The sequence below is a fragment of the Antedon mediterranea genome, chromosome 1 (assembly GCF_964355755.1).
Source record: "Antedon mediterranea chromosome 1, ecAntMedi1.1, whole genome shotgun sequence".
Lineage (NCBI taxonomy): Eukaryota > Metazoa > Echinodermata > Crinoidea > Comatulida > Antedonidae > Antedon > Antedon mediterranea.
Genome location: NC_092670.1, coordinates 29925629 through 29948317, shown reverse-complemented (window position 1 = coordinate 29948317; position 22689 = coordinate 29925629). Strand labels below are relative to the sequence as shown.

The window sequence follows — 22689 nt, the reverse complement described above, 5'->3', positions numbered from 1 at the left end:
AGGAAATCAAGATTTCCGGCTATGAAATGTGTCGGACCATCATAGGCTAAGTCACTAAATAACACTATAAGCCTTTTGTAATTAAAGACCATTGAAGGTCTAAGCAATTGGTTCTAAAACATACAGATAAATAGACTCCCTATGTATATTTTATTTGTTTGTCTTGTGTGAGTTCTTCTCACGTTTATTTAAATTCTCATTGATGAATATATTATATACATATAAGTACATTTGTGACAATTAAAAGTAAGTGTTTAAAGTAGTTAAAATACAGGTATATTTACATAATAAGATGCCAGAATTCAGTATTAACCATATATTTTCTCATTTAAAATTTTAGATACGATGTTAATTAAAATGTAGAAATGAAAAATGGCGGTAAAATACATGATTAGAATTTTCTTGTTAAACTATCTTATTTGTGTTCTTATTTGTGTTCGAGTAGAGAGGCTATAAACTCAGAGGAGGAAAATGTAGTATCCTCCCTTTTCACCAAGATAAGATGGATGGAATGAAAAAAGAGGAATGCAATAGGTAGAAAATTAGTTATTTAGAATGATAGCATGAAATGGTATATTTAATGAAAACCGTAAGGTTAGAGTCCATACACTGTGCAAGTCCAAGATCCAATTTTGGCTCTGTGTGTATGTGAGACGCTTCATACCCGATGTCATCTTAGTACAACTACTGTTACGGGCTCGCTCGTTAGGCTGAAACCAACAATAAGAACAAAACACGTTGTAGTTGTCGTCCATCTTTATTCATCTCCCCCTCTTTTACTCTAGAGGGCTCACTTCCGTGTGACAAACTCATCACACACCCCCACTTAAAGAAAGTTTGATATGATTAAACTTATAACTGTTTACTATAACATTTTAAATCCTTTCTTATACAGTAGTTATTTTAACAGGTCGTTGATATGAATTTACTTCAACTGCTTCTTTAAATTTTCACAAGTTCTAATTACTTTAAATCCGTGTATGCCATTAATGCATCAGTCTATCACAACTAACATATTATAATTAAATAAACACTTTTAAAATCAATAAAACTTTTAAAATCATTTCATGCATGTTTTATCTAAACTCTTGACAAAGCGTCAGCTACAACATTGTCTTTTCCTCTGATATGATGAATTTCCAGATTCATTTCTTGAACTTCTAAACTCCATCTCAACAGGCGTTGATTTTTGTCCTTCATTCTTACCAAGAACGTTAATGGGTTGTGGTCAGTCCAAACTACAATTGGAAACGGAGTAGATCCAAGATACACTTCAAAGTGCTTTAACGCTGACATCAAAGCTAATGTCTCTTTCTCAACAGTAGAATAACGTTTCTCATGCTGATTGAATTTTCTCGAGTAGAAACACACAGGCTTATCAACACCATTCTCGTCTGTTTGCGCCAACACAGCACCAGAACCAACATCACTGGCATCAATCATCAACGAAAACTATTTATCAAATTGTGGAGCCATCAACACCGGTTCATTTGATAACATCGCTTTAATTTTAATGAACGCATTATTGCATTCCTCCAACCACACAAAGTTCGCATTCTTTTTCAGCAGATTCGTTAATGGAGCTACAAGCGTTGAGAAACTTCTGCAAAAACGTCGATAAAACTCAGCCATTCCCAGGAACCGCATTATCTCCTGCTTACTCCTTGGAACTGGGAAATCACAGACTGCCTTAATCTTAGCACTTAATGGTTTCACTTTTCCGCAACCAACTTTATGACCTAAGAACACAATTTCTGCACAGGAAAACTCGCTTTTCACCAAATTTACTGTCAACTTTGCAGCTGCCAACCTGTCAAACATTGCCTTAATTCTCTGCACATGAACATCCCATGTATCACTATAAACAACCAAATCATCTATATAAGCTTCACAGCCCTCCAACCCTGAAATTATACCATTAACCAATCTCTGGAACGGGACTGGTGCATTCTTTAAACCGAAAGGCATGACTTTATACTGATAAAGACCCATGGGAGTTACAAAAGCTGACACTTCTTTCGCTCGGTTAAAGGAATTTGCCAGTAACCCTTTAAAAGATAAAATTTACTGACAAACTTAGCACTACCCACACGATCAATACAGTCATCTATCCTCGGTATGGGATATGAATCTGTAGTAGATTTGGCATCAACCTTCCGATAATCAGTACAAAAACGATACGATTTATCTGGCTTCGGAACTAATATACATGGAGAACTCCAAGCACTGCAACTAGGCTCGATGGTATCATTCTTAATCATGTAATCAATCTCATTTTGTAATATCTTCATCTTGAACGGATTTGCTCTATATGGATTTTGTTTTATTGGTGAACAATCAGCTGTCTTAACGTCATGCTCCACTAAGTTCGTTCGACCTGGAACATCCGAAAACAACTGCAGATTTCCAAATATCAAACTAACAATTTCAACCTTACGATCACCAGATAAATGACCAACTTTCTCTTCAATGTTTGCAAGGACATCTGAATTACTGAACTTAACACATGTATCAGGATCCCTAAACTCTTCAGAATTCTCTTCAACAACAAACGTAACTGGTGTTGACGTACAGGTATCACTATTATTTCTCGCTGTGTATGGTTTCAACATTTTTATATGACACAGTCGCTTCTTGTTACGCCTGTCTGGAGTATCTAACACATAGTCAACTTCTCCTACTCTTTCTAATACTTTGTAAGGACCAGCAAATCCTGCAGATAATGGTTGACTGGGAAGAGGCAACATAACTAAAACTTCATCACCTGAATTAAAGCTTCTATTTTCTGATTTCCTATCAAACAATCTCTTCATTTTACCCTGAGCCTTCACAAGATTCTTTCTAGCCATCTCACGAGCACGATTTAATCGATCACGAAATTCAAACACATAATCTAGTATCGATACAGACTCTTCTGCATTCCCTAACAGGCTTTCTTTGACTATTTTAAGAGGGCCTCGGACCGAATGACCATACACCAACTCAAATGGGCTAAACCCTAAGGATTCTTGAACTGTTTCACGAACAGCAAATAACATTAAGGGAACTCCCTCATCCTATTCCTTTTCACATTGAAAACAATAGGTTTTAATCATATTCTTAAGTGTCTGATGAAATCTCTCAAGTGCCCCTTGAGACTGTGGATGGTAAGCACTTGAACTTATATGGACAACACCTAACTGCTCTAAAACTTGTTTAAATATCTTTGACATGAAGTTTGATTCTTGATCGGACTGAACAGTTTTAGGCAATCCTACCCATGTAAAAAATTTTACCAATGCTTTAACAACATTCTTAGCTGTAATACGCCTAAGAGGAATCGCTTCTGGAAACCTACTTGATGCACACATTATTGTTAATAGATACTCATTTCCATTTTTAGTACGTGGTAATGGTCCCACACAATCAACAATAACTCTTGAAAATGGTTCACCGAATGTAGGAATAGGCTTAAGTGGGGCTACTGGAACCTTTTGATTAGGCTTCCCCACTACCTGACACGCATGACAGGATTTACAATAGTTAGACCCATCTTTTCTAAGACCTGGCCAAAAGAAATGCCTGAGAATTTTGTCTACCGTTTTATTGACACCTAAATTACCTGAAAGAGGATCATCATGCGCAATACCAATAATATCCTGACGGTATCCCCTAGTAATAACTATCTGGTGAATCTCATTCCAAACTTCACTACTTGGAATATCTGGTGGCCTCCACTTACCTATGCCATCCTTTATAAAATAACAAACAGGAACAATAGACATTTCCTCTACAGAAAGAGCTTGCTGACCAAATGACACCAAATCAGGATCTTTACTCTGCTCTTCCACTAACCTGGACCGATTGAGAACTGTCGGACCGAAATCACACACTTTTGGGTGCTGTTGTTCAGCCTGGGCAGTGTGTGACTCGGGACCTGAGCAGACAGCCTCTTGGGAAACGCGATCTGTAATTTCTCCGTAAAACCTATCACATAAGTCAATACTCTCATCCTCATCTATGGTTTTATTTGCCATAGATCGCGTCACCGCACATGATGGAAACACATGTGATAATTCTTTCTCTAAATACACCGTGCTTTCGTCTTCAACAGGACTCTTGCACACAACCGGTTCTACTGTCACTCTTTCTCCGGCCAAATCATTCCCCAAAAGGAGTGTGACACCCCATACTGGAAGACTCGGAACAACACCAACAACAAAATCTCCGCTTACAATATCTGTTTCAATCCGAATTACATGAAGTGGGACTTCCTTTCAACCCCATTCAACACCTTGGATGAGCACACTTGCTCCAGCAGAAGACTCGTCCGAAAATGACAATGCAGATTCTAATATCAGGGATTGTGATGCCCCTGTGTCTCTTAAGACACGAACTTTACTCAGATTCACATCGTTGATCAATGCTACAGAACCAGTAGAGAGGAAATGCTTAAATAGCTTTCGCACTTTTTCTGGACCTGAAGATTGGATCAACTTCTCACTTTCATCAACGTCATGACTCGCTGTTACTTTCAACGGGACTGTATTAACCAACGTGTTTGGAAGTGATTGGGGTTTCTTATTATCCCCTTTAGCTTTGCTTTGAAACAGCCAGCAATCTGCCTTTATATGACCCTTTTTCTTGCAGTAAAAACAAAACAAGTTCTGACAAATTTACTACTACTATTAACTGTAGTTTTCTGACTTTGGACCTTAGAATCATCAACAGATTTTGAAACCGATTTGGTATTCATCACCTTGTGCGTGAGCACATAATTATCGGCAACAGAAGCCGCTTTCATTAAATTATCCACTTTCTGCTCCTCTAGATGTGTACGAACTTCAGTAGGGAAACAAGATTTAAACTCCTCAACTAACATAAGCTCACGAAGCTTTCCAAATTCACCCTTTACTCCTTCCGAACTACACCATCTATCAAAAAGAATCTGCTTCTTACGTGCAAATTCTGTAAACGTTTGATCATAAGGTTTACCTAAGTTCCTAAATTTCTGACGATACGCCTCTGGAACTAACTCATAAGCTGACAAAACAGCAGTTTTGACCGCATCATAGTTCTCACATTGATCTTCAGCCAATGCAGAAAATACCTCTTGGGCTTTACCCACAAGAGCAGTTTGTAACAACACAGTCCAGTGTCTAGCAGGCCACTTTAATCTATTAGCAATTTTCTCAAAAGCTAAAAAATACGTCTCTACCTCATCCTCATTAAACTTGGGAACCCATTTAATATTCTGAGTAATCTCTGAATCATTAGGTGTAGACCCATTTGGTTAACTAATTCTAATTTCCTTAACTCAAATTCATGTTTTTCTTTTTCCATCTCTCTTTGAGTTTGCATCTCTAGAATCTCTTATTTTCTTCTTTCAAAAATTAATTTTTCACCTTCCAACTCGATTCTAGCCAACTCGACCTCATTCCCCGCAGTTTTTTACGGATTCATGAGTAATTAAACCAACATGACTTCCAATCACATTTATCAAGTCATATTTATTCATGGAATCATTTATAGATGCTCCAACCCTAGTACCTAGGAGTTGCAAACGCTCCTCTGATAGCTGAGCTACCACCTCAATGGACATGCTATCCAAAAATTCCTCGTCAAAATCACTTTCTGACATAGTTTCTTTTTGAAACAAACAAACAAAAACACAGGTTAAAATAATAACCAATATGACGATAATTAAGGCACCAGTAATAAATTACCTGCCAAGCCCACACAGTATTAAATCTACCGTGCGCCGTGGTCTCAATAACTAGACCCCTAAAATCCAAGCCAAACCGACTTCTACTATCACAGGCAAGCCTACACAAGCCTAAAACAACACACAGCTGTTTCAACCAATGTAAAATAAATAGAAAAAGTCAAGCGCCCTCAATATTGTCAGACGGCGATATGTGCCTGAGCGTGACGCCGCGCGAGTGGTTGAATCTCGTTCAACTTTCGCGACATTTGCAACTTTTATAACTACACTTTGAATTAATTTAATCAATTTCGTCATAAATATTATAAAACCATTTTTATACTATTTGTTAGAAAATAAGATTTTTAATTACCGATTTTTTTGGAAATAGTAAGTAATTAAGCATAACACCAAGTTTACGAAATTATTTACACCCGGAAGCTTTTTGATATTGTGTCCTGCTGTCCCACCTAGCCCCTAATTGTTTCCCCTTTTCGATTCGCATGTGATTTTAAAAAAGGAATTTGTGGAAACGATCATCGAAATCACACACCACTGCGGAGCTGAAGTCCGACATCAATGTTTACTAGTTGTCTGCGGTGTATGTAAATCAGACCTATTTTTGTACACAACATACCCTGGCTCTTTTCAGAGCCAGCCACCCTATTTTGTTTACAATTTCGTTATCAACCATGATGATGCTGAGGTCCCGAACAATCCATTTCGGTAAGATGTGTCATAATTGTTTAATTTGTTTTTAGTGATGAAGACATAAGCCATACACACAGTATCTTTGCACACAACAACCCAAGCCCCTTTTAAATATGTGTTGTGTAAACATAATTGAGAATAAGATTGTGTTCTATTCTTACTAGTGACACAATTAAATTAACTTTTTTAAACAAGATGAAACAGCTGATTAACTAATAAATGCGTGTAGGCCTATTGAGTTAAGATTTGAAACAACAACAACAATTTTTATTTTGTTAAATTCGTTCAATTTTATACCAAATTTAAGTTTCTACGACCAGTACTTACAAAGATATGAAGATGCCATGATATTTGGGTCAAAGGTCAGAAATGGCATTTCTGATAATGTTTGACTAAAATGTCCCATTAGATTAAATATGAAAGCATGCCTTCTGAACATTTTGAGACCAAAATTGACTTGCTATTTATATTTGTTCATATAACCCTTGACCCAGACCCTTTGACCTTTTGTAACATTTTTAAAAATGTGCAACAAATAACAAAATGTTTATTTCAAACAATTTAAGACCAAATTCAAGTGTCTACGATCAGTATTTACGGAGATACATACATGCCCTGGGGTGTGGGTCAAAGGTCAGAAATGGCATTTTCGGTCATTTTTGACTAAAATGTCCCATTAGACTAAATATAAATGTATACCTTCTGATCAATTTGAGATCAAAATTACCCCGCTGTGACCAGTGGTTGTCGAGATTTAAGGACCTATTGGTGTTTAGTTTGATAACTTTCACCCTGACTTTTTGACCTTTCGCCACATTTTCAAAATGTGTAACCAAGCCAATAATGATTGTCTGACCATCCTAAACCAATTTCTGAAGTCAAATTCTCTGGACCTCAAAGTGCATACGAAAGTTGATCTAGCTACTAGAGTACTAGGCTAATTTGTTCCCGCAAATCCAACGTCGTTTCGCATGAATAAAATCGCGCTTTCCTTTCCACTAACAGAGCGAATGTTGTGATTTTCATGTTCATCCCGTGTCTACTCAGCGTTTCGCTTCGTATGGGTGTACAAAGCTCATTTCCTGACCTTTGATTGGGTGCGCAATTTTTAGCTCCGCAAAAAATAGAAACAATTCGAACTACCAATCTCACTGAAGCTGAGACTTAATGAACTAGAATTCGTCGCAGAGAGGAATTTAGAAGATGGGAGCATAAATACGCATGCGTATAAGCTGACGCTTTCGATTTGCGCGAATAAATTATTCGTCTAGTGGAAAAACAGCTATTTTCGCTCTTAATGAACGTAAATATATACATATTTCCTGGAAAACATAACGGTAAATTACTGGAACTAAACTGAACTAAAGGCACGTAAATTTACACAGAAATCAAGAAAAGCAACACATGTTTTTAAAGTAACGAAAGCTTTAATAGAAAGATGTTTCGGTTTGACTACAACCTTCAGCTGCATTACTGCATGCTCTTGAAAAAAAAGGTTTTATAAACGTAACAAAATAAAGACTTAAATATGCAAATTATTTAATTAAAACTTAAACCTACTCATTTGAAAAAATAAGGCAAATCATTTAATTTTAATTTTATTTATTTTGCCATTGTGTTTAAAAATATATAATTAGAGTACCTAAAATAGATAGAAGGATATTCCTCTCCGCCTCTCCACAAAGGCCGACAGGATTACCAACAGCGTAAGCAAACACTTTTTTAAGTGGCTCTTCCTGCATTTATGGGTGGCAAAGAGTAAGAGAACAACATTATTTTTAGATAAAGTATTTATATAAAAATTGTATGTAGTCCTAGTACCCTAGTAACTGTATGCATATTTTAAACAAACAGTATATTAGTACAGTACAGCTCTTACTAATACAAACCTATTTTTTATATATTTGAAACATTATTTCATTTAAAAATAAAATCATTAATGTCATCATAATTATTATTATTTCAATAAAATCTTGTATGCAAGGCAGGATTTCATGGTATTATTCAAATTTGGAATTGTTGTAAAGATTATTATTTAATTTTTAAACGATAAAGATGAGGAAATAATATGAGAATTGGAGAAAGCCGCCGCCCAACATTCTGCTGGCTACGCACACGTCCTAACCAATAAACTGTTGGAGCTTCCATAGCATTGTTCAAATTCTTCAACATCCTCCGTGTGGCATGGCGGAATAGTTCACATACCCAATAACATTATATTATTGTATATAATAATTGTTACCATTTATATCAACATTTTTTTGTTTTTCTCATTTTTACATTTATTGATATTCTTGTTTACAATAACATTTTAATTTCAACTGTGATTACTTATCGATATTCTACATTTTTATATTTCATAACATTAATTTCAATGGTAATATAAGCGTTCTAGACACTTTCCATTCTAGAATAATTCTAAGAAAATGTTATTCAACTTAAATATGTAAATGTTAGTTAGTTATAACAAATGTAACACTTACATGTAAACAAATATTCTCTATTTCTGTTATCATCTAGTTTTAAATAGAATAGATTAACGTACAGTATACTATACATTATGTTATACATTATATTTATTTAAATATATACGATAATGTTAATGAAGCTAAATTATAATATTATTTTCTTCAAACTGTGATTCGTCCGGGTCATCGTCGATTTGAAGAAGCAATACACCCCTACCACTCTCTCGGCGACAGCAGTTATTATTGAGTTTCTTTAAAAAATCACCTAAGAATAAGAAAAATTAATTTAAATTTAATTACACACTACAATTTTTCATAAAGCTGTTGACAAAATATGGTGGTTTAATATGCCAATATTTACACAGTCAGTATTTAAAAATTATAAAATTGATATCTTACCTGTTACCACCAGCATGATAGACACGTTCAGCATAATTAGGATAACGGGAGTTATCTTGTGAAGTAAATCAATTACGTCATCTTCATTAAAATTCTGATCCAAGTTTACGATCGCCCCAATAGATAGATTGACAACGATAAAGACAAGAGTCAACAATTGGAATCTCTGCTCTGACTTCTCTTTCATTGGTTGAAGGTACAAATGCAATACAATAAATATGACAGTAAAAAATAGAGAGTAAGACAAACTTGAGGACACGTCATCTTTTAAGTTGGCAATGAGTGCCAACAGAGCCTTGTTGTACAGCTCAAAAGATTCCCAAAACCAAAATGTTTGCTTGTATTGTCCACAAAAGAACCTTACTCCAATCATCCACCCTTTCCTCTGATTTTCTTCATGTTGATCAAAACGTACATTTTTATAGTATATCATAAAAACTATGGCCAATGGAAAACCAATGATGTATATTAAAGCAACGTAAACAAGTGTTTTGTTAGTTTGATATGTAGATCCACCATGTTGGTCCATATCAATTGAGTAGTCTGACGTTAGTACTGTTTTATTGACCTTTCCGTCTGCTGTGACGTTAAATACACGAATTGACCATGGCCCCACTGCTAATATATCAGCACATGTATTTGCGTATGTAAGGTAAAGGAGCAACATGGATATAACAATACATCTATCACGTATGCAACTCTCAGTTATCGCTCCATGACACTTATTCCAGATGTAGCAAATGAAGTAAATGGTAGACATAGTTAACAGTATGACTAGTGGTGTAGCCATGGCAATATGAAGGGAGGAATACGCATTCCAAGAGTCGTGTAAACATCTTGGACTTAACATACTAATATATCTAATGACGTCAAAATATTGAAGTATTTTGCCAGCATATTCAAAGTTTTTAGGCCAATGAATTTCGGTTACTTCTGATAGTATACCTAAGACCTGATAAAAATTAATAGAAATTTTTAAATAGGTAACAAATGAATCTAGGCTGGTTTGTCTTTGATCCGCATTTCTTTCCTGCATTCTCCATATAAGTAAAATCATTCCAATTATTGCTAAGGCAACACCAACAAATATAATTACAGTTACAGCAGTCCCTTTACATTTGTGACATTCGTTAAAGAGCTCATAATGTCCATTTGCACATGAAGCACAAAGCCAACCAGTGTACCCTTCGACACAAGTGTCATTAAATTTTAGTCCAATATTACAACTTTTTTTGCCTAGTGGACAAGCATATACTTTTGGTAACGGACCTTTGTATACAGCATCTTTCAGTTGATTTGGGTTGGTAATAGGAAACATGTCGTTTTTTAATTTAGTTACAAATGTTGTGTAAGCCAATAAACAATTGTTTTTATTTTGTTCTTTGCCTACTTTACAGTCACCATTAAAGTTCCACGACCACCAGTAACCTTTTGTTAGATTTTGATATCCTCCTTCACAGTTAATACCCTCCGAGCAGGGCATGCATGGCCCAAATCGATCAGTTCGATGGAAATTGTCAAGGCAATAACATGCATTTAGATTGGCAATATTATTGGTTTTGGTTCCTGATGGACAAGTCTGACAACCGGCAATAGACGCAGCTCCTGCATTATTTGAAAAACTTCCAACAGGACATCGTTGACAGGATTCTTTGTAACCACCCTTTTCATTTACTCCTCGTTTATCTTGATAGAAACCACCTGTAATTTTTTTTTCATTTATAAGTACCTGTAGTTGTTTTATTGTTATATACTTTTACTATTAATTATTACTATTTACTGCCATAACTAAATTAGAGAGATTATTATATTTTATAAATATTGCACCATACCTGGTGGGCATTTTCCACATTTGGTGTTATCATACAAACTGTATGTCCCTTCCTTACACGGACTGCATTTACTCGTCGTGGAATTACATGTCAAACCAATTTCTCTACCAATATAACGAAACAACTCCTCTTCAATTCCATTTATTTCGATTTCTGTACCTTCTGTAACACAAACACTAGGAAAAAACAATTAGTTTGTAATTCTACCCAACATGCAATTATATTGATTCAATTATATCTACTCTGTGTAGGACCCGATTCTGCTACTGTCAAGAGGTATCTATCTATAAAACTAAAGTAAGTTATATACGTTGCTGTTTGCAGAAATCCTGTACATATATTATAGATAGATACCTCTTGACAGTAGCAGAATCGGCTGTGTGTATAGTACTATACAGATATTACCTGCTTAGAGGTGAAATATCAGATTTGACATCCACGAGGGAATCATATTTTTCTCGAAAGACTACCTTTTTCACGAAGCGAAGAATATCATTTTTTTCAAATCTTATATAAAAGGTGATATTTGTTATATTATATAGCCAGATATCAGTAGCTTTCTCCTTACCTTGTACATATAAAAAAATAAAGGTAACATAAAAATATAAATAAAATCAATACATCAAATCTTTTATTTTAAGTGTACTTACATGTTAATAAATTTCCCGATGTTTGAAGGAATCGATTTCAGTCCACAACAGTTGAGATATCTAAATAAAAATAACATGATTAATGCATAGTTAACACGTTGTTAACACATTGTAATGGTGTAATGGTGATGCTGATGAGAATGTTGCGACGATCATTGATGATAATAAAATTGATAAATATACCGAGGATGATGATGACGGTTCAATTGTGGTGATATTGAAATTATCATTATCTTTTGTAAATTGTTATGACTTAAAAACTAAATATAATAATATACGAATGTACATACACTGTTCCATTTTCTTTCATATGTGATAGAGCATTTTCTCCGATCTCTTTTATTGGATTGTCAAATAGATATCTGGGGGAAAATATTAACTGTATTCGTTATTTTAATTTCTTGCTTTGAATCATTAAACTGTGATTAAAATGAAATTGAAAGTACGTATCATCGAGTATTTATATTATCTAGGCTAAAAAAGTATCAAAGAACAAAAATCTCACATGTATTCCAATGTTGTGTCTTTGGTTTCCAATGTTTTATACGTAATGTTGGAAATGTTATTACCATAGAGGAATCTGCAGGTTAGAAAAACAATTGTCACAGTGTCTTCAAACACACAAGGACAACCCATCTAAACACAGCCAGTGTGTACTGTATACCATGTGAATGTGGAAAGGTATGCATTGTGGAAACTGGACGTGACCTTCAAACCAGGCTCAAAGAATATCAAGGCCATGACAGAAGAGCAAGACAAATCATCAATAATTATAAATTCTCACAAACAACAACACCGAGTTAATTGGAAAGATGCTGAACTAATTGCTTCCGTTCCTTGTTGGCATTCCAGACGAACCAGGGAACCTATTGACATCTAAACACAACACAACACTGTTTATCAAGATATGTGATCAGTGACATTTGGCTATCTTTATTCAAAAAGAATCTTCATCGACAGTAAACAATGCCATAGTTTCTGGCCAGTGTACATTTCACAATCCTGTCTAGACACATGGTCTATATTTGGCCAGTCCACACCCAGCTTGGAGACAATGCTATTCTTTTTAGCATGTATCACTTTGCTTTTAGAACCTATCAGAAACAATGCTCTGCTATAGCTAGTTTCCATTCACTATTGTTCATGAGAAACAATGCTCTTCTATAGCTAGTTTCAATACATCCCACTCTGTGAACTTGCTATTGTTTCTGGCTTTCACACCAGTCCCACCCTTTTCCACTTATATTCCAAATTTCCTGAACTTTCTGCATTCTTACTCCTGAGGACGATCAAATCATATTGATCGAAACGTCGAGAAACTCAACAATTCTTGTCTCAAACGCTGCCCTCTATAGAACGTTGCGAATTAACTGTTATAGTTTTAGTCGCGTGGAAGCGACTCTATAGTTCACTATGTCGTTCGGTCGGTCTGTCTGTTTGTCTGTCTGTCGGTCTGTCTGTCGGTCTGTCTGTCTGTCGGTCTGTCTGTCTGTCTGTCTGTCTGTCTGTCGGTCCGGTATCACTATGCGTTTTATCGCTTTATGACCTTATCTTGATATCAGTTTAATCTAGCTAAGTCAATTTTTCACAGAATATTCCTTATGGCCAGGAATCGATGTGGTTATGTTTTCACGGTGCGCAATAAAAAATTACGCGGTCTACGCACGATTTAACGAAATCACGTTTGTAATCATATCTTAACAACCATGAATCACAATTAAATAAAATTTGGTACTCATAAATTTCAGGGCATAAATCATCATATGGCAATACAATTACGTGCGTAGCGCATGTAACGCATGCGTAAGCGCGCTTAAAATTTTCAAAATTTATTTTCGATGAAATAAGAGTACGTTTCAGGCAATTTTAAGCGTTTACAAAATTGCCATGAGTGCGCAGATTTTTGCGCGCGCACTGCGCGTTAAATGTTATTGCGCACTCTTCTTGCCCGATTTCTGTTTTCTTGACTTACTTTCCAACTCGAAATTACGTTATACGAGCACGTCAAAAGTGACAGGCTACGCACGTGTAAATTAAAAAAAATATAAATGTTTTTAAACATTTCAACATTTTTAAACATGTTCAGTAATTTCGGTCAGTATAGTTCACTATGTCGGTCGGTCCGTCTGTCTGTCGGTCTGTCTGTCTGTCGGTCTGTTTGTCTGTCGGTCCGGTATCACTATGCATTGTAGCACGCGACTTAATGGCTGTTGGCCTTGTTTGACAACAAAACATATCCATGTAGATAGCATATGCTCAGTCTGATTGTTCTATTGGCATATCTGCGTCGATGATTAATTGACAACAAGATAGTGGTATGTTAAAACTGTTTGAATTCATTTGAGAAGTGGAAAATAAACGAAAATCCATGCATACACGTACAGTATTCCACACAAACATTATAGTGCCTATTTGAGTTACAGTTGGACAACGGAGAACAAACGTAATATATGTTTAAGTAATACATAAAATTTGCTTACAGAGAGTAAAGATTAGTTCCATTGAACGCTCCATCTTCTATAAATGCAATGTTGTTGTGTACAAGAAATCTGAAAATTAATTATGTTTTAGTTAGATTTCAAAGCTACAAAACTGTAAACATATAATAGTTTTAACATTAATACTTCTGTAAATTTAAATTTGTTTTAATAAATGTAAATGTAGGGAAATAACCTGCGGTGGATGACACATACAACAACTTTCTTCTAATCTAATCGTGTCAAAGCCTTCAACCAAACGGCTCATTTTTTAGGTTTGCAACGGAGATGGACCACCAGTTCCTCTTTTTCCGGAGGATGAACTGGATTCTTTACAGCGTACACGAGTCAGATGTGTACACTGAACCTCTAGTTTAAGTCCTTATCCGAGAAGACTTTTCTACAACCAGAACAATGATGATCGAGGAGTGCCTTGAACCGATTGTATAGTTATTGTTCCGGAGCACCTGCCTTTACCGTTTTACCGAAACGACCAATTAGTATACGAAATATCTGTACTCAAAACTTAACTCTAACATATTACATGCAGAATTAGAATATTCTGTTGACTAGAACTCGTGCCTAATTGTAAATAAATTTCAGAGATAAGCTTTTATTATGTATAAATGTATGGTTATAATAAGTATGTTGGCTTGCTTTTCATGATCTGTCACGACACTAGTCTACCATTATCTTTCAATCTGGAACCAGCAACATTCTCAGACTTTTGATTAGTTTCCATAACTTCTTGTTGTGCATATTTTTACAATCAAGTGATCTTTTCTCAGAAACCGTCTGTTCTACATAGATCCAATATTAACGTCTGAGTGAGCGTTACATGCCTCTTGTTAGTTTTCGCAGTTTCCACTTTGTATACAGTGTATTCTTCCTCTCTTGATCTTCTAGTTGTGTTTACTTTGATACACATATCGATAGTTGCCTCTTGCTAGTTTCTGTGGGATACACTTATTCACAGCCTCTACATAGCTATGATTGCTTTCCTGATCGTCATACTTTGATACCAAATGATCAGTCACTTGTTTCATTTAGCTGGGAAACGAGTCTCAATCAGACTTGGTGTACAGGAGTAATGGTCACTGTGGTTTTTTGGTCATTATAGTATTGATATTGGCCTCTAGATATATTATTGTCGAATGGAGATATTTCAGGAGTATGACTTGTTATTTATTATGTGATGGTAGTTTTCTTCACGAAAACTATTTTTTTTTTTTTATTTTATTCAAACTCATTCAACAGCGGGAAACCCGCCCCTTACAGAATGGAATAAACTATAACATATAAATATATATATAAATCTTAAAATCTAACAAACAAAATTATATAATATCAGGTGAGAAGCCATAGAGACTCTGTCCCATCATGATGACTGGGAATAAGAACTGCTTTTCCTAGCATTGCCCTTTTGTGCTAAAAATCTCATTACTTTTATGCATATCACCAAGTCAATCAATCAATCAACCGTTCGATCTATATAGCGACATTCCAACAGTCGTTGTTCATGGCGCTGCCAAAAATATCAGAAAATATGAGTTTTGAGTAGTGACTTAAAGGTGCTCAATAATGATGTTTGTTTAATGTATAATTTTAGCTTTAGCGTTTTGCTAACTGTTTTGAAGCAAGTATTGTATAATAGAAATTAATTTGAAAATGCAAAACCACGGTAAGGCTGAGGTGAAATGAGAATGCTGTGTGTAGTTTTGTTTAGTTTGTTTTGCTTCTGAATATACGGCGAGAGTGTTAAAGAGTCGCTATCCAATCGAGTTTGAACAATACCATAAAAGCCTCATTGGTATAATATTGAACAATTTGGCAGTCACCGCCGTTCCATAGTTATTGTAGTAGAACGAATGTTCTCAACTATTATAATATAGTTGACGCGAGAGCACCCGTAATGTATATCTGAACGTGAAACATCCCGTTATAGAAAAGTTTATTCACGTATCTAAGAACTTTGGCTGTTGCTCAGGTATATTTTCGTAGTTACTTTTAATATATACTCACAACATGTTAAGAGATGACATATTTGCAAAGATATTTGTTGAGATAGTTTGAATATTATTTTTGCTGAGAAAAACATTTTTAACTGCAGGTATTTTACGGTCTTCTAATGAGGTCAGACTGTTCCAGCTTACATCCCTGAAATAAAATATAGTTATATATAATTATATAATATTTCAGTGAGCAATATTTTGATATACAATTACTTTTGAATAACATGTAAATGCATAGGCCTACTACACTTCAAGAAAGAGAGACATTGCATTAATTGTTAATAAATTATTTATCGACATAACTTAAATAATAGTTTTATGAGAATTAAACGAGGGCTTATAAACAATGTTTAATTTACTAAATAAGTTAAATAATGATTCTCGTCAATATGGTTTTAGGATAAAAGACACCGATTTAGTTATTATCTAGGCTTGTGTATAACCGATCGTCTATTTGATACTCTATCCATTGGGTTAGCATGCAGTGGTCATGTAAAATACAAATACCCAATAAAGAACTTTTATTGATAGATTGATAACAAATTAGACAGGATTGATATTATAAATAACAAAGAATATCATTTTTTTTTTATTTCTCAGTATCATTAATTATTTCGACTAGATGGTACGCTCGCTTCGCTCGCGTACCATCTAGGTCGTGCCCACAGATGGTTCTCGAATACATAATAATTTCAGCGTTAAAAAATTGGCGATTTCAAATGCACGTACCGCAGGACAATAATACATGTCGTTTACAGGAACGAATAAATAGATACTGTGATTTATGTACTGAACTAAAATTAGCACCCTGGGAATTACTTCCGAAAGAGAAACTTGTCACAAAATGAGACCAATTGTTTAAGTCAAATTTAAACAAACTTAATTTGTGTTTTGTATGTAACATTAGGGTTGAGGGATGGGAAAGAGGATGGGTGCAAAGAGGAAAAATTTTTAAATATATTCTTTATCCATGTAGTAACGAAATATTAATTGTTTTCATATAATATACCACTAAACACAGTAGAACATTGCGATGTAACACTTTGTTAAAACTATCACCGTCCTAGTCGATTGAAATAGTATAGTACATGTAACGATACATCACTACGACGTGTATAATATGTTTATATAATGTAAAACAATTTGTGAAAACCACCCCTATTCGTGGCAAATCATAAATTCGATTTAATCGTCAATAAATATTAAATTATCTAACTCAACTTAATTAGTAGGCCTAATGGTTTTCAATTGTTTCTTAGAGCCAATTCATACGCCTTGAGCACTCTGGAGTGGTATGTGCGCTATAAAAATCTTATTATTATTATTATTATTATACTTAAGTTGGTTCCTAACGGGTTCCTAACCCTACCCACCAAAGTTGTTCTGCGTTTAGGGCATGTGATGCACCGTAGGCCTATCCTCTACTGGCTTTACAACGCTACTCATGCCAGTGAGGGAAGGGTGATGATGTCACGTGCGTGGTTTAACTGCAATAATAAAGATTTGTACATAATATACGGCGAATGAAAACGCTAGCTCATTATCCGTTAAAAAAAATCTATATCCAATCTCTGCAGCACAGATTGAAAAAAAAAATGGATCGAATTTCTGTTATGAGTATACAGTACTTGCCTTTACGACGCCTGAGGGAATAGACACTTGTGGAACAGAGATTGGAATGTTCCATTCATTTCAAAACAATACATTTGCATAAACGTATATTAAATCTATCAAAATAATATTTTTTAAAGAAAATCGGCCTGTCTTCAACATTATGATACTGTACTCGAGCTGTTCAACCGGTTTTCAGCTATTAAAAACAATTATCGTAGGAGGAGATAGGAAAATGCGAAGCCTCCTCGCATTTTTGTGGCGGGTATTTTTCAAGATGGACATCCATTAGACAGTGTATACCACGATCGGAAAACACCCCTATTTTGGGTAAATCGTTGAACCTAAATTCGTTTTAATCGTCAATAACTAATTATCTAACTTAATTTAATTAGTAAACAGGGTTACATCAGGTGGTTAAAATCAGTACCGAAAGTACGAACCAACTTTATATACCATCGAGTAAAAATTCTAAAAGTAAGGCGCGATTTACCGAATTTTGCCCTTACGTAAATTTATATATAGATAATGTTTATTATTGAATGATGTAGGTCTAGATACAAGACTAAATAATAAAATACTCACAGTGTACCATATATGTTTCCACGAAATATTGGAATTTCCGTAAGTCTATTATAAGCAAGGAGTCTTCATGCAATTAAAAATAAAACCATAATTATAAATTAATATGTTAATTGTAATCAGCAAACAAAATGTTTCTCCTCTAGTAAAATAACATTATTAGTTAATGTGAAGAAGATCCGTGTTACACGTTTTAAATGTTTAAAATCGAAAGTTCGAAATCTGCAAATAACAATAATGTAAGGTGTAAATACTGAAAACAATATCTAGACTGACTAGGCAAAGCTGCAATTCATGTCACATTATTTTTTAAATAAAAGCTAGTTAGGCCCTGACACGGTAACTTATTTAAGCTATATTCACTATCATTTTTGTACAAGACAACGGTGTGGCATTGATTTATATGTAAGAGAATGATGCTCCATTTTTTTTAATTAATATTTTGTAATTTGTAGTTTTTGTATTTTCAGGAAGGTAACAAACTAAACTGAACTTTGAATATAATTGTAATAATATTGATAAATAAACATGTTGAAACATAACTGAAAATTACTCACAGCATAAAAATACTGTCCAATGCGACGAAAGCGTCGTTGTGTATAAAGCTAATATTATTGTCTACAAGTTTGCTGAAAACAACAAAACAGACGTACAATATTCTTGATGTAGCTACTTTTAAGCTTAAAGCATTGCTTTATTTTTATAAACGACTCTATAGCTCAATATGTCGGTCGGTTTGTTTGTTTTATCTTTATACTGGGTGACCTCTTCAGTCAAAGACTGATCTCCCAGAGGGCCCAGTTGGTGATCAGTGGCTGTAATGTACTACTACACCGGGGTAACCCCCTACTCGTCTCGAAAGATGTACTAGGTTCTTTAAAGTGCACACGAGCAAGTTGTGTACACTGGACCTACGGTTTATAGTCCTTATCCGAGAAGACTCGTTCTACCACCAGAACCATGGAGTGAGTGAGCCTCGAACCCCTGCCGATGTTATGGCTACGTGATTACGGTTCCACTGTCTTAACCGCTCGGCCACTCACTCACTTTTATTGAGTTTCAGTAACATCTTGTGGTTAGAGATTAGATAACAAATATGTAGAGGTTGTCTTTCGCTTAAAATATATTCTTTATAATATTAATCTAGTTTAATAATTCAATTACGTAGAAAATTAAAAATATGAAATAAAATGTTGACAAAAAATCACGTGTGTGCATAATTACATTATATAGCCTTATTCATGTAACCTGACAGTTTTGTTTTGTACACTACTGACAAAAAACATGGTTCTTAATTTCAGCAGAACGTGATCAAATTTTGCCATTTAAAGAGCCACAATTTTTTTTATAACCCGGCATCAGATCCCCACTAGATAGACATATGCAAGGTAATGACATCCTGACAAAAACGTAATTGAATGCCATAAAGTAATAACATTTGTGTAATTGTAATCCAGTTACATGGCCATTCTCCATATCTTAAGAAGAATTTAAGGTTATTTGGTAAAGCTTTATTATTACTTTCAAGAAACGGGTTCGTTTTCAACAAAAAACAGGTTGTTTAAACGTACATTAGGTAGTATGTCCATCTATGGGAAATGTTTGCTTCTGTTGTACATAATACTTACAGCACCAATATGTCGCCGCCTTGAAATGCTTTTGATGGGATACTTCGTAGTTTGTTATTAGCAAGATATCTATGGTAGGGTATTGAGAAAATAACAGAGAAGCCTTAAATATGGCCCAGTCACAAAAAAAAATCAACTGAATAATATCAATGAGCACCACATGAACAAATTATAGATATGATCGAGTTACATTAAAAAGATATTGGCATTATATTAATTCAAAATGCATTTAGAGGTTGTTTTATAGCATTTTTAAATGAATTGATTTTCAATTAATACACATTCTGAAAAAAATCAATTAAAACATTTGCTTATAGTATATAGTATAAAAGCATTTATTTCATACATGCTGCGGTGTGTATTTTACCATTTTTTATATTTTGTGGCCGGAAAAAATCGTAATTTATATAATATAGATCTGTACCTTAAGTGAATGTCACATACATTTACATATTTTAGTAGGCCTAAATCACGCGTAAATTCTATAATTTTACTCAATAGTATGCTGGTGGTAAATACTTTCGGTACAGTTTTTTCACATAATGAAAAAATACTACAATTTAGTTACAACAGTAGTTACTGATGAATAAAATAAATTCATTTCGTTCATTTGGCACAAATAGTCGATGCTGAAATATATCCACACACAACAATGCAACGATGCTTCGTTACGAGCTCCGTCACAGTCTAATTGCTGGAATTCGGCACCGGAATTAACACTGTAATGGTAACTGGCAAACAAAGTTTTAAATCAATGTAATTTGACTATGTTGAATACACATTTTTTCAATTGATTATTGACAGTGATTCGATAAAAGTCTCTTCCGAGCTTGAAATTTCTCAGAATATTTCAAAAATTAATAAGTGCATAAACATATAGTACTTAGCATGTACCGATAAACATAAATAGATTATAGCCAATAAAGATTAATGTAAGTAATACAAGGCCAGACATCTTATTTACGGAATAAGAAGATCTAGAGTATCGATCACCCTCTAGAGTGACTGTATAAAGAGAAAACAGTTATATTTATTACTCACATGCTACTTCCGGTTGACAGTTTGAAAGTTCCAGTAGATAGTTCTACGACAGATGGTGAAATATGCCTAAAATGACAGAAAAAACTTCACATCACCAATATGCAATTTGTTATTAATAATAAAGTATTGTGTGTAGTTCCGCCAAACAACGCCGATTTGTTAAACATCACACTGCAATGGTACGCGAGCGAATTTCATTGGTAAAGATAATAATAAATGTTTAATTATATCACACGTTAATTAGGTTTGTTAATGTGTAACACTATTGGCTTTTGACTTGTTTACACTTGTGGGTTTACAGAATATAATTTCTCATAATACTCTTAAGGATATTGTTTAACTGCACACTTCCTCTTACATGTCAACAGATCCACCATTTGCAAATGCAAACGCATTTTCACCAAGCATTTGAAGATTCTTGTTATAAATAATTCGCCTGAAGATCAAAATGTAAATAATAAAAATTGATTATGTAATTACATTCAATTATACTAATTTAGTAAAGTACCTGCCTGTATGATATAAAAGGCTTAAGTTAATTAAGTTATGGATGTGCTTAGCCTGCGTTAGGAGAGGTTTGAAGGAGAGAAGATTAAGTTACTACTAGTACCAAGAGACTGTCACAAATATTAAATTGAGTTATCAACATGTTTGCCTTGACCTCCTCTATTTCTTCCGGTCAAAGTTCAATAACATTTTATGCATTTACGCCCTTGGGCGAATAAGTAATTAGGTTTATGAATGGTTATAACACTTGACCTACTTATTTTTAAGCCTTTTTCTACAGCTCACTATGTCGGTCGGTAAACACTATCTTGAGCACGCGACTGCAGCCATGTATATGGCCTTGTTTTTCAAAATATTTTAGTAGGGATCGATGACACTTGACCTACTCTACCATTTGCCACCCTTGTTCCGCGAACTTGTTTGCGTCTACGGCGAATAAATAGGGAGGTTTCGCAACCTTACGAATACGATAACGAAAACGGATACGTCACACATTTGTGAAACTTTTGAGCTGATCCCCATTTCATATTCGTAAAGCGTATTCGTATTGACGAATATCACTAGTCATATCCGTAACTACAAAACGAGTATAGTGTTTGATCTATTTTGCACATTTTGCATTTGAATCAGGAATGATTCATGATTATAATATATTTATACTTTTATTGAAAGTAATTTACTAAAGTAATTTACTAAAATGCCAGGTCAATTTTGATAAATAGCAGTTTTTAAACTCGTCACTCGCTTTGATGTTACGCTAGGCCTAGGCAGCCAAGCACCAAGCAACACGTACCTGCGCTTCGCTCAAATTTACCGCAGTCATATTTTGGACGGCGCCTTCAGTATTTCGTTGCCATGCGAAACAGATTTTTACTGGCTTACGAAAAACGAATACATGTGCGTGACGTATCCGTTTTCGTTATCGTATTCGTAAGGTTGCGAAAACTCCCTAGTAACTAGATTTTACGAACGAACCTACTTAATTTTAATATTGTAAAAAAAATTAAAACTTACAATAGTGCTAATTTGCTGTTGTTTGCAAAAGTGAAAGGTTCAATGATATTTATATTATTAAATGACAGGTTTCT

General features: G+C 34.6%; 1 protein-coding gene across 2 annotated transcripts in view; it reads right to left on the bottom strand.

Moving 5' to 3' along the window:
- Positions 1–7807: 7807 nt before the first annotated feature.
- LOC140063638 (podocan-like) overlaps positions 7808–22689 on the bottom strand; it is a 34742-nt gene continuing 19860 nt past the window's right edge. Inside the window, exons 6-19 of one of the 2 annotated variants that reach the window (XM_072110069.1) lie at positions 22616–22687; positions 21453–21530; positions 21095–21160; positions 20054–20122; positions 18983–19054; positions 18429–18491; positions 16243–16377; positions 14224–14292; positions 12249–12323; positions 12034–12105; positions 11744–11803; positions 11094–11269; positions 9262–10962; positions 7808–9127 (exon numbers count right to left, since the gene is read on the bottom strand). In XM_072110069.1, coding sequence (XP_071966170.1) covers positions 9003–9127; positions 9262–10962; positions 11094–11269; positions 11744–11803; positions 12034–12105; positions 12249–12323; positions 14224–14292; positions 16243–16377; positions 18429–18491; positions 18983–19054; positions 20054–20122; positions 21095–21160; positions 21453–21530; positions 22616–22687 — 2833 coding nt within the window. In that variant the 3' untranslated portion in view covers positions 7808–9002. The remainder of the gene's footprint in view (positions 9128–9261; positions 10963–11093; positions 11270–11743; positions 11804–12033; positions 12106–12248; positions 12324–14223; positions 14293–16242; positions 16378–18428; positions 18492–18982; positions 19055–20053; positions 20123–21094; positions 21161–21452; positions 21531–22615; positions 22688–22689) is intronic. The other variant, XM_072110070.1, reaches the window with a different exon arrangement.